Source organism: Eurosta solidaginis, chromosome 2, assembly GCF_040869045.1.
Source record: "Eurosta solidaginis isolate ZX-2024a chromosome 2, ASM4086904v1, whole genome shotgun sequence".
Taxonomy (NCBI): Eukaryota; Metazoa; Arthropoda; class Insecta; order Diptera; family Tephritidae; genus Eurosta; species Eurosta solidaginis.
Window position 1 is genome coordinate 14735839 of NC_090320.1, and position 12145 is coordinate 14747983.

At 35.3% G+C, this 12145-nt stretch overlaps 1 protein-coding gene and 1 long non-coding RNA gene across 5 annotated transcripts in view; one reads left to right on the forward strand and one right to left on the reverse strand.

Annotated features, from left to right (window-relative positions):
- LOC137239336 (uncharacterized) overlaps positions 1-12145 on the forward strand; it is a 329408-nt gene that overhangs the window by 269729 nt on the left and 47534 nt on the right. The window lies entirely within an intron of this gene.
- DIP-theta (Dpr-interacting protein theta) overlaps positions 1-12145 on the reverse strand; it is a 554628-nt gene that overhangs the window by 86701 nt on the left and 455782 nt on the right. For all 4 annotated transcript variants that reach the window (XM_067764509.1, XM_067764510.1, XM_067764512.1 and 1 more), the window contains one exon: positions 6947-7154. In XM_067764509.1, the coding sequence (XP_067620610.1) occupies positions 6947-7154 (208 nt within the window). The remainder of the gene's footprint in view (positions 1-6946; positions 7155-12145) is intronic.

Sequence of the window (12145 nt, forward strand, 5' to 3'; positions counted from 1 at the left end):
ATACTTTCCCTTGTATGCCTTGCTTGCGCTTGTTTTGTTAAATTTATTTTTTTGTTTTTGTAAAAGTATCCCGATTGTAAACATAGCCAATTAAAACAAAGTTTTTCTTTGGTGTAAATAAAACAAGTAAGGAAGGCTAAGTTCGGGTGTAACCGAACATTACATACTCAGCTGAGAGCTTAGTAAGTAAGTAAGTAAGCTGAGAGCTTTGGAGACAAAATAAGGAAAAATCACCATTTAGCAAAATGAACCTAGGGTAACCCTGGAATGTGTTTGTATGCCATGGGTTTCAAATGGAAGGTATTAAAGAGTATTTTAAAATGGAGTGGGCCATAGTTCTATAACTGGACGCCATTTTGGGATATAGCCATAAAGGTGGACCTGGGGTGACTCTAGAATGTGTTTGTACGATATGGGTATCCAATTAAAGGTATTAGTGAGGGTTTTAGACGGGAGTGGCCCTTAGTTGTATATGTGAAGGCGTTTTCGAGATATCGATCATCTGTCTGGTACCGCTAATTTATATATATATGCAATACCACAAACAGTATTCCTGCCAAGATTCCAAGGGCTTTTGATTTCGCCCTGCAGAAATTTTTCATTTCTTCTACTTAATATGGTGGGTGGCACACCCATTTTACAAAGTTTTTTTTTTTTTAAGTTATATTCTGCGTCAATAAACCAATCCAATTACCATGTTTCATCTCTTTTTTCATATTTGATATAGAATTATGGCATTTTTTTTTTTAATTTTTCGTAATTTTCGATATCGAAAAAGTGGGCGTGGTTATAGTCCGATTTCGGTCATTTTTTATACCAGGATAAAGTGAGTTCAGATAAGTACGTGAATCAAGTTTAGTAAAGATATATCGAATTTTGCTCAAGTTATCATGTTAGCGGACAAGCGGAAGGACAAGCGGCCGACTGCGTATAAAAACTGGGTGTGGCTTCAACCGATTTCGCTCATTTTCACATAAAACAGTTATCGTCACAGAATCTATGCCCCTACCAAATTTCACAAGGATTGGTAAATTTTTGTTCGACTTATGGCATTAAAAGTATTCTAGACAAATTAAATGAAAAAGGGCGGAGCCACGCCCATTTTGAAATTTTCTTTTATTTTTGTATTTTGTTGCACCATATCATTACTGGAGTTGAATGTTTATATAATTTATTTATATGCTGTAAAGATATTCAATTTCTTGTTAAAATTTTACTTAAAAAAAAATTTTTTAAAGTGGGCGTGTTGGTCATCCGATTTTGCTAATTTTTATTTAGCACACATATAGTAATAGGGGTAACGTTCCTGCCAAATTTCATCGTGATATCTTCAACGACTGCCAAATTACAGCTTGCAAAACTTTCAAATTACCTTCTTTTAAAAGTGGGCGGTGCCACGCCCGTTGTCCAAAATTTTTACTAATTTTCTATTTTGCGTCATAAGGTCAACGCACCCACCAAGTTTCATCGCTTTATCCGTCTTTGGTAATGAATTATCGCACTTTTTCGGTTTTTCGAAATTTTCGATATCGAAAAAGTGGGCGTCGTTGAAGTCCGATTTCGTTCATTTTAAACAGCGATTTGAGATGAGCGCCCAAGAACCTGTATACCAAGTTTCATCAAGATACCTCAAAATTTATACAAGTTATCGTGTTTACGGACGGACGGACGGACATGACTAAATGAATTTCTTTTTCCGCCCAGATCATTTTGATATATAGAAGTCTATATCTATCTCGATTATTTTATGCCGTTACGGACTACCGTTATGTGAACAAAGTTAATATACTCTGTGAGCTCTGCTCAGCTGAGTATAAAAATATAAAAATATTCTATGTGCTTGCTAAATTGCGTACACACACATTCGGTTGTCTTATTTTGATTAACAAAGTAATCAGTAGTAAAACCTTTACATTGTTTATTTAGTTTATAGTTTTTAGAAAAGTATTGTTGTTTGATTGTTGTTTAACTTTAGGGATCTAAAACAATTAAGAATGGCGTCTGTTGATTGTTCAAAAAGCACATGAAGATAAAAATATTTTACACTAATTGGATTATTCATAGAAGGGATTTGTAAATAACTGCTTAAGCTTTTTACTTTCCTTGTCATGAATAAGATTTATGGGTGAGCTTTTCTCTTTTTGCCTAAGGAAAATTTGTGCAGCTTGTCTTTTATTATCCTTAAAGAGTAATTAATATTTGAGAAAAATAACAAAATTTGCACACAGCGTTATTTCGTGATCTCGGTATAATTTTTGACTCTTCTTTCACTTTTTTTAATTATGTTAACTATATCATATCGAAGGCTTATGCTAATTTGAGCTTTTTTAAGACGGTATGCGAAGGACTTTAAGGACCCATATAATAAGAAAATTTTATATAGTTCGAAATTAGAGTATGCATCTGTCATTTGGAATCCAATTTACTGCACACGCTCGGCGTGAATTGGAAGAGTTTTACGCAAACTCGTTCGATTCGCTCTACAACCACTCTATTTTGATAATTCGTTGCCTCCATATATTTCTAGGTGCGTGATTATTGACATCATTGCCGCTCGAAGCGAGACGTTCTGTTAAAAATATACCATAATTGACTGACCAGCTCTTCTTGACAAATTTGTTGCAATGTTCCCAATAGAGCTCTCCGTCTTATAACACATTTTACATTGAAGTTCGGAGATCTAATTATGTTAATTTTGCATCTCTCGTTAGAGGGTTTGAATAGTTTAATCTGATCTGTAGAAGTCTTGATGTTGACTTTGCGATGGCAAGACCTTTGTTTAAGTTACTGAGTGAGTCTTACAACCGACCAAATACAACTGCTACTTGAACTCATTGTTACTTTGTTTTAAGTTAATTTATAATAATATTGTAATATTGTAAATCTAGTCAGTAAGGTCTTTTGCCATTGAATTAATAAAGATGTGAATAATATTAATATGAGCTTGAAGTCTCTAACATTGATAGTTCATATTGGTGTAAAGACAGATGACTTAATCCCAGTTACATGAATGCCCCCCACTACGTGATTTGTCAATTGTCTCTAAGTATTGCCTTTTTCTTCATATTACCCTAATACACAATCAGGCACATCTAAACTTTTTGTTTTGAGTCAAAATTTTGTGGAATATATTTAGGCGCGTTCAACGAAACTTGATGAGTGGAATTGGATTTTCTAAAAGTGTATTTTTAGCAATGATTCCGCTTTCCGTTCACTTTATGAACATTTTTGAAAGAAAAATTTGGAAATAAATATTAAAGTAACTTGATAAATATTAAAACAATTCAAATTGAAACATGAAGTTGTATTAAAGTTAAAATAACAAGAACAATACAATAAAAGTACCCTATATACGCTTTGTCATTTGTACATCAAAGTTAATTTCACTACTAACTTGCCCATACAGTCCCCACAATTATCGATATTAACTTTGGTCTTTTGCTGAGTATTTAGAAAGTAAGTGATGAAATTTGTATACGAAATATCTTTTGGTTTTTGTTTTTAATTGAGTCCCTTATGAGCGGTTGTTAGGTCTGGATATTAGAAAGTCGACACAAAATTAGCCACGAAAAAAAAGGCTTAGGTACGGATGTCGGATCAAGTGAGTTTTTGTTGGTTGTAAAGTCAAATGCTTTCCAAAAGCATTGAGTTATCCTAGTAGAATATTTTATTGATTAAATTTTCAAATAGAAGATTTTGGGTGTGTGCCCATGGAAGAACTCAGCTTGTTCCTACACTCTTTAAATTTTTAATTAAAATAACTCTAAAGAACGAGTTAAATCATCATCATCAATACCGACCCAACTCACGGTAGCGCAGTAAGACCCACCATTCAGTTCTATTTCGCGAAAACTGACGCCTCTCCAATTTTTTTAAACTCAGTGGAGGTCTTCTCATTCATCTGCCGGTGAATTCAGGATTCGGTAGAAATGCATTCCAGCCGTAGCAGCTCAACTCATTCGCATAATATCGCCAAGCAAAGCCTTCGGGCCTTTTCGATTTCGTAGTCATCCCGGAAGCCATTCCCAAATCATTTTGAAATAATTCCCAAACAGTCCCAAAATTATTGAAAGATAGTTCCCCAATGATCTCGAATAACAGTACCAAAATTATCAAGAAATAATTCCAATGATCCCAAAACAGCTACAAAATATTATCGAAACAGAACCACTGGTCTCGAAATAATTAAAAAATCGTACCGAAAGTATCTCGAAATAGTATGGTAATAAAATGAAATATAACAAATCTCGTAGCGATCACAAAAAAAAAACCTGAAGACAATCTCCAAATTTTCTCAAACTGATTTTAAAATAGTACAGAAAGGTTCCGAAATAGTATCAAAATGACCCCGACAAAGCTCCGAAATAATTCCACAAATGCCGCGAAATCATCCTAAAATAGTGTCAAGCCGGTCCCAAAGTTGTCACATAAAAATTGTGAAGACCGTCATGAAATGGTCTTGAAACATTACCAAAACGATCCCAAAGTATTTCGCAATATGATCCTGGAATAAGTTCCAAATGATATCCCGTTGCAGTGTCAAGTTCGCACTTAAAACAACTCCGAAAAGGTAGTGAAGCGATCCCGAAAAGAACATCAAAGTGACTTGAAACAGTTTCGAAACTAGTGCGGATATTTCCAAAATTGTATCGATTAGGTGGCAACTCTGCCAAATATTTTTCAAATACGAAACTCGATGTCTTTTGATTAACATTCATGATGCCATATCTGCCTAAATTCTTGCTTAATGCTCATGGAAATGGAGAAATATCTCCATTATCTGGAATTCCATGTATCACCTAAGATATGTTTCCCCCTTTTTTAGCCCCTGCTTTTCGGGTAAATTTTCAATTGCAAATGGTTTTGTATTTCTATTCAGTGATTATTATTAACAGCGCGCGATGCTCTTGAAGGCACATACACCAATACTCTGTTGCATCGCTTATAATCCACCCTTTTTTCAATATAGTTTATAGCAAGATTTGTTTTTCCAAATGCCGGTCATAGCTCTCAGGTACTGTCCATAGATTTTGTTTCTCCTAAAAACAACAGGCCTATGGAAACTGATATATAATAGATTTCTTTGCAAATATGCTATCAAGGCCCTATGTCTCGAGTCAGCCGAGCAAACACAGACTGCAAGTGTATAGAAGAAAATCTGCTTAAGTTATTGGGTTCACAAAGGCTCATCTATGAAGGATGATTGAGGTCAATGTCTAATCGAATTTCTCCAGGCCATCCGTAGTCTGCTTCTGTATAGGGCTTCGAGTCAGCTAAGCAATGACTGGGTTCACAGTCATATATCAATACTAATTGAGGTCATTGTCCAATCGGAGTCCATGTTGTACTTCTTAACATACTGGAAAAGTTTCCTGTTGCAGTTGCATGTAGGAGTTGGGATTATCGAGTCACTTCATGCTAGCGTGTTCAGCTTTTTGCAGAACGAGGCGAAAATATTTTGGTTTTAGCTCACTCGGATCTCTTAAGATCTTCTGAAGGGTTGAATTTGTTCCTATTCAAAAAATATACGTTTTTTAAATAGCTGTAGCTTAATTCGCCATTTTCGAAAGTGGCATCACAACTGATGCCTAATGAACTACTTCCGACAGGGAAGCTTACACTCAACATAACCAAAGTTTACTACTTACACATTTCTAAATTCTCATATTCTAGTTTTCGGTATATAAACATCTTTGCTCACGATATAGGGATATGCAGAATGTGGAACAAAATTACGGAGCTTATAGTTATCGACACGGTATGGCAAAGCCTGGAAAGAGAGGAACAGATGGAAAAGGAAAGCGAAAAGGTAGTAAACGAAAGATTTAACATCAAAACCAAAACCAAGCCTGAAACCGGACCCGAAATTGGACTGCATGTTATCAATTTTGTTATTGAAGTGTTAACGGTTTGTTATCGGTCACTTATTTCTTAGTCACCAGTTAAAGATTTGTAGTTGGTGAGTTGTCGACGGGGTATAGACGTGTTTTCAGTTTTCTATAAACGTGTTGTTCTATCAACGTGCTGTTAATAACAAAGGTTTCTGATAAGCTATCGATTTTTTACTGACGAGTTTTCGGTTTTTATCGAAAATTTATCGATTTATTATCGAATCTTTATAGAAAATTTGAAGATATGCTACCAAAAAGGTATCGGCATGTTATCGATCATCTGTCGAAAATCTGTCGATATGTTATCAAAAAGTTATTGATTTGGTACCAAAAAGTTATCGATTTGTTGTCTGCGCGTTACCGATTTACTATGAAAAATAATCGATTAGTTATCGAAAGGTAGTCGTAATGTTATCGAAAATTAATCTATTTGTTATCGATATATTATTAGCGACTTCTTTATCGAAAGGTTATTGATTTGTAATAAAAGAGTTATCGAATCGTTGCGTAAATGTTATGAGTGTTACCAGTTTGTTATCGGCGGGTTATCGAATTGTTGTCGACGACTCTTTAGTTTTCTTTGAAACATATACTGATAAAACTTTAATATTATGAAATGGACGACATTGAACTGGCCTATAGGAACCGAAAGTCGACAACAATTTCGCTTTCGATAACTGGTCGATAACAAAACAATAATTTGTTGGACCTGTCTGTTTACACATTGAACTTTACTAGTACTTGGTACTCACGCCTTAATTTCCAATAAGCAAGAGAAGAAACTCGTATAGAAAGGTGCTCATTCAGTTCGTTAATTAAAAGCTTTTAACACACAGGTATAATACACCAATACCCAGTCAATACTTTTGATTCCATTAATTTTGTTCCGAATTTGCATACAAATTTAGTAAATTGTAATTGTTGATTTCCCAAATACAAAACCTCTTTCCAATTGATATAATATGATAAACACGTAATATATATACACATACGTATACTAAGTCATATATAACAATTCTAATATATGTGGCAATACAACGAATTCTAATACTCACCCACAACATCCAGGTAACCGACCTGACTCTTCATTGGATCGGTATTTATCTGACACATATACCAGCCTTTGTCCGATTCTTTAACATCACGAATTTTCAATATCCAAGCACGTTTCTCAGCGTGAGTTATACTCATTCGATGGTTTTTCGTTATTACGTGATTTTGTATCGTTAGTATGGTTTGTGTATCGACACGCAGCCACGCAATCTAGAAATTGCAAGCAATTGGGGTTTTTCATATGGGCACAGTGTACGAGAAGCGGTGAGCAGAGCATGATATGCGGTAGATAAAATATAACAAATAAGTATGCAACAAAATCATATATATTTGATTGCATGAACGTGTGTGTATATGTGTAAGTTTGATAGTGCGTGTGTGCATGTTTGTTTGGCATGAGACATGTCAACCCATTCGCCACAAAACATCCATTTCCACATTACCATCACGAAAGCCGCATCACGCATTCATTTATTTGTTTTTGTATATTTATTTACAGGTATTCACATTCGCATTTATGTGTTTGTATGCGTGCATGTAGGCATACATGTTGTATGTTTGTTTATTTATCCGTTTGACGTGACGGTTGTTATGTTCAATTTTGCCACAATATCATGGTGATAGACACACACAAGTTTACATATGTGTGTGTGTATGTACGATTGTGGGTAAATGTTGATTGCGTAGGTGTTCCAACGGTTGCCGATGTAAGGTTGATATGTAAAGATAAAATATAGAGGAATACACACTTGCATTATTTGATTGGTTAAAGTTTAGTTATTTGAGTTCTTATACGTATCAGCTGATATGCGTGTCTATGTATGCATTACGGTGGGCCATATAAATCAAATCATCGATTTTTTCTCATCTCACTCCTTAAGATGGATAAAGAGTCGAAAATATCACATATATGTTTTGTTTTCGAATTGACACAGTTTAGGGGTGTCGCTCAAGAGTCAAATTTAAGATTGCTTCGTACACTCAGAAAAAACACTTATCTCATAAGAGGAAAACGTCTCCTAAATAAATTTTCTTTAAGTTGAGGAAAATTTCGTTGCATAAGCCCTTTTATTTATAATTGTTTTTGTTTAATCGGCCTATTTATAAAAAGTTTGTATTCGAAATCTAGAGCTATAATAATTTTTATGAAATTACTGTTTTTTTTCAATCTATTTATTTATTATTGAATAACTATTTTTTAACTTGGAATAGAAGCTAGAAAAACGGTGTCCAAAATTAGTTTTCAATTATAGAAAAATTAAAAAAACTAATAGTTATCATAAAAATTATTGTTATATGCCTTGAGCTCGAAATCGAACCTGGAATACTTTTCATAAATTTGAGGGAGCAATTTTCTTAAGTTTTTTAATTAAGAATACTGATTGAATATCTCCCCAATATTTATATGTACAACTTAGCTCAACTATTCGAGCACCGCCTAAGTCGATCAACCTCAGTCCATTGGAGAACTGGCATTTTGTAGGCTGAACGTTCCGACCGTGGGGCCAAAAACCCTTTATATCCTATATTTCAAGCAAACAAAGTACCAAGCCTTTGAACAGTTTTCTTTACATTTTTGCCGGCTTATATAAACTTTGGTCCTTTTTCTTCTTAAACTTCAAACTTAACGTGATGGTCATTGAAAATCATTACATTAAATTAAATAAATGTGGCACAACAATTTTCGAATGCCATTATTTACGAATCAAATTAAATGTAAACATAATAGTTAGAAACTTTATCTAACTTTATCTTTATAAAATGTTTATATATGTACGTCTGCAATTGTGTAAAGTCAGTATATACAAAAGCGATTCAACAATCCCTGAAGTAGTCATGACACAAAAATAAGAAAGAAATACGACAAAAGTTATAAAAGGGAAACCCTGAAAATATGCAAAAATTCATAACTTAAAGCACGCAAACAAGTTCGAAAATAAGCAAAACGAAAAGTAAGCTTAAAACTTTCCTCGCGCGGGTACCCAAACAAGTTAAGAAAACGAAAAAAAAAACTCTAAAAAAAATCAAAAACTTTTTCACCTTAACGAAATGAGCCACAGAAAACTTACTTCATTTCCCACGCACATTTACATAACGTAGCACACACACATACACACAACTTAACTGAAACGCTTATAAAAGCATTGTAATAATAACAAAAGTTTCGCCTTAAATGTAAAGCTTGGCACTGGTTGGACTGCGTGTAAATTGCGTATGATTTGTTGATGTTATGACAAGTTGAAATTACTTTGAAGAAATGTAGCATACATTTAGGCACAAAAGGGTCATACGTAGTATAATATACAATAAAAAATAATGACGTATATCACTTATATAGGATTTTTTTTTTTTTTTGTTAGCGTAAGCGCTTAACGAGAAATGTGTAAAGTTTTAATGGTTTGTGGTATATAAGACAACAATACGGTTAAAATGTATGGATATAATAAAATAGAATAGTAAGGAGATAGTTATGAGTAAGATTAGGAAGTTCATAAATCGACAGACAGTGGGATGTGTGGGCGTGTTAGCTGGCATTTGAGTGTGGAAAGTGCCTAAAGGTGTTGCCACACGAGATAGAGCGTCATTTAACATTTAATTGATTTGAAGATTCGGGGTTTGGTTGAAGAAGGAAAAGAAAGGCGTTGAGTTAAATTCAAGCTAAGATGGGACGGCTATAAAAGTAGACGATAACATTAGCCCTATCTACTATGCCCAAGGTAGTACACCCGCCTACCTTACGTGATATATTATGTTCATATTCTACGAAAAGGTACGTGCGCTTATTTGTAAGAGATATTAAAATCATCCACTTAAAATGCTCGGCCCCTAACGTAATCACTCTGGTAATGCTTCAGAGACTTGATGAGCCTAAAGTTGTCTGAATTGTAAGTCATCATTCTAGCATATATTCACTGAAGCAGGAAAAGGGCCATATCCTACCCAAAGCAGGCAGTCGAATACATGAATTTGGTAAAGCCTACAGACCCATAATCCTTACCTCCTTCCTGCAAGAAAGTGCAGGAAAGACACTTAGACATCCGCGAAAGGAGGGCCTTAGACGGACCCAAACTTTAGAGGGCGTAACATGTACACGTGAACGGCAGGTATTCAGAATCTGCGCTCCTTTTTCTTATATGTAGCAAAAAAATATCCCTATAAACCAACGAGTATACTCTGGCAGTATTTTAGAGAAAGAAGGAGCTTTTAAGAATATAGAAATCAGCGTAGTTACCAATGCCGCAGAGCTGGCATAAACAGAAATATCTGTATATGGACGCAATCAGTGCAGCAAAATAGGCAAAAAGCAGTTGACAATCTCAGTAAAGTAACTATGCAGGGAGCTCCCGTTTTTTTGTGTCGTTGCATTGAATGAGATCCTACTTGAGCTCAATACAAATGGCGTGAAAGTAATCGCATACGTATGCGTCGCCGTAATCATTGGACTAGGTACTTTCCCTTGCACGATTCGAAGGCTCCACATCTGGGCTATCAAAAGCGATCTTAACATTAACTCTATTAAGACGTTGCTTATACTGTTTACTAACAAAAAATAATACCATAGTTCGACTGCTCTCTGATATGGAGCTCACACTCTCCATGAGAATCAAGTATCTGTGCGTAAAGATAAACAGCAAGCTATGCTGGAAATTTGATGTCGAGCATAGAGTTTAAGAGGCTTACATAACCCTCTACTCATCCAAAAGCATAGTGAGCAGAAACTGGGTCTAAAACACAACCTCGCGCTGTGGTTATATCTGGCCGTCGTCAGATCTATACTAACACAGAGAGGAAGGAAACAATTCACTTCGTACCGACGGATAAAAAATGAAGTTCAGCATGGAAGCTGGCAACTTACGATTGTAGGGAAAAATGTACTTTCTAAAGAGGTCAAGAAAAGTAATCTTTAGGATCATTGCCACAATCGCCAGTCATTGGCCACTTGTCGTGCCGGCTGAGATAATGGGGATCCCTTTTAACAGCATTTGCAGGAGCTCTGGTAAGAAGAGCAGCAAAGGAACAGTCACGCACAACATGGGCTCGCTCGATGAACTGAGTTAATTCAGCTTCGCATAATCATCTGAAATCGATAAATTGCACCTCACTTCAGGCATAAACAATCAACCAAAAAGTATGTTAGCCTTATATTGTAAAAAGGACGAAACGGTTTAAATGTGAAAAATATGAACTCGCAAAAGGGTCAAAAGCTGAATCGTCAAGCGCTCACACCCAAACAAAAAAAAACCAGATACATGTGGGTAAGCAGCCATTCAAGCGTGTAGTTCGTTAAATTGTAATTGGAATGTAAGAGTGTGGTGTTCGCTTATAAACTTTTTTCACATACTTATATACGCGTTTTTTCAGCTAAAGCCTCAAAAAAATTTTAGCAGGTTAAAAAGAATTTTTCAGAGTGTCTGTGTGTTGGTGTGAAAAAAATAAAATTTCGCAAGCATATTTTTTACACATTGTCTGCCATCACATGTCTGGGTGCTGATTGAGTGAAAATTACTTTAGTGAAAGGTAATTTCTTGGGGAAAAAATATTGAGCATGCCATGTGATCAGGATAGAAAAAAATGAACAGAAAAAGTTAGTTCGCCTGCGAACAAACGTACATAAATATTAAATATGTGGGTGAGCTTCAGCTGATACAAACTTTGTACTTATTGCATCATGCTTGACTAATCGGTTGTTAGATTGGTTGCTGTGTTGCCATTCCGAAGTAGCGATCTTTGCGCCATTTTGATGCATTTTCTCTTGGAACCAATTCGTTGCCATGCACATTAACCTACTCTACAATGATCTTGTTTCTGCTCGCATCATTTTGTAAGTACACTAAACCTGTTGATCTCATTTAACGAGAATTTGATACCACGAAGCCCCCCCCCCCCCTCCGGGTTCGGTACCTGATACTTGCCAGAGCTCGTTGCTCGTAGAAGAAATGTATGCTCGTCCCCTTACATCATTCTCGGTTGCACCTCTTCTAAATGTCATTAAAACACATCTGATAAATTCCACAGACAAGGACATAAGTTGAACTTAGACAATCTCACAAACGTTATTCATTTGACTGCACCTTTGCTTTAAAACGCATCTGCAAATCAGCAATCGGTCTAAAATTTATATTCATAGTTGGAAACGAGTTCTTATTCACTCTAAAATTTACTTTCGAACTTTCGCTTCGCTTGTACCTTATGCTCGCTTT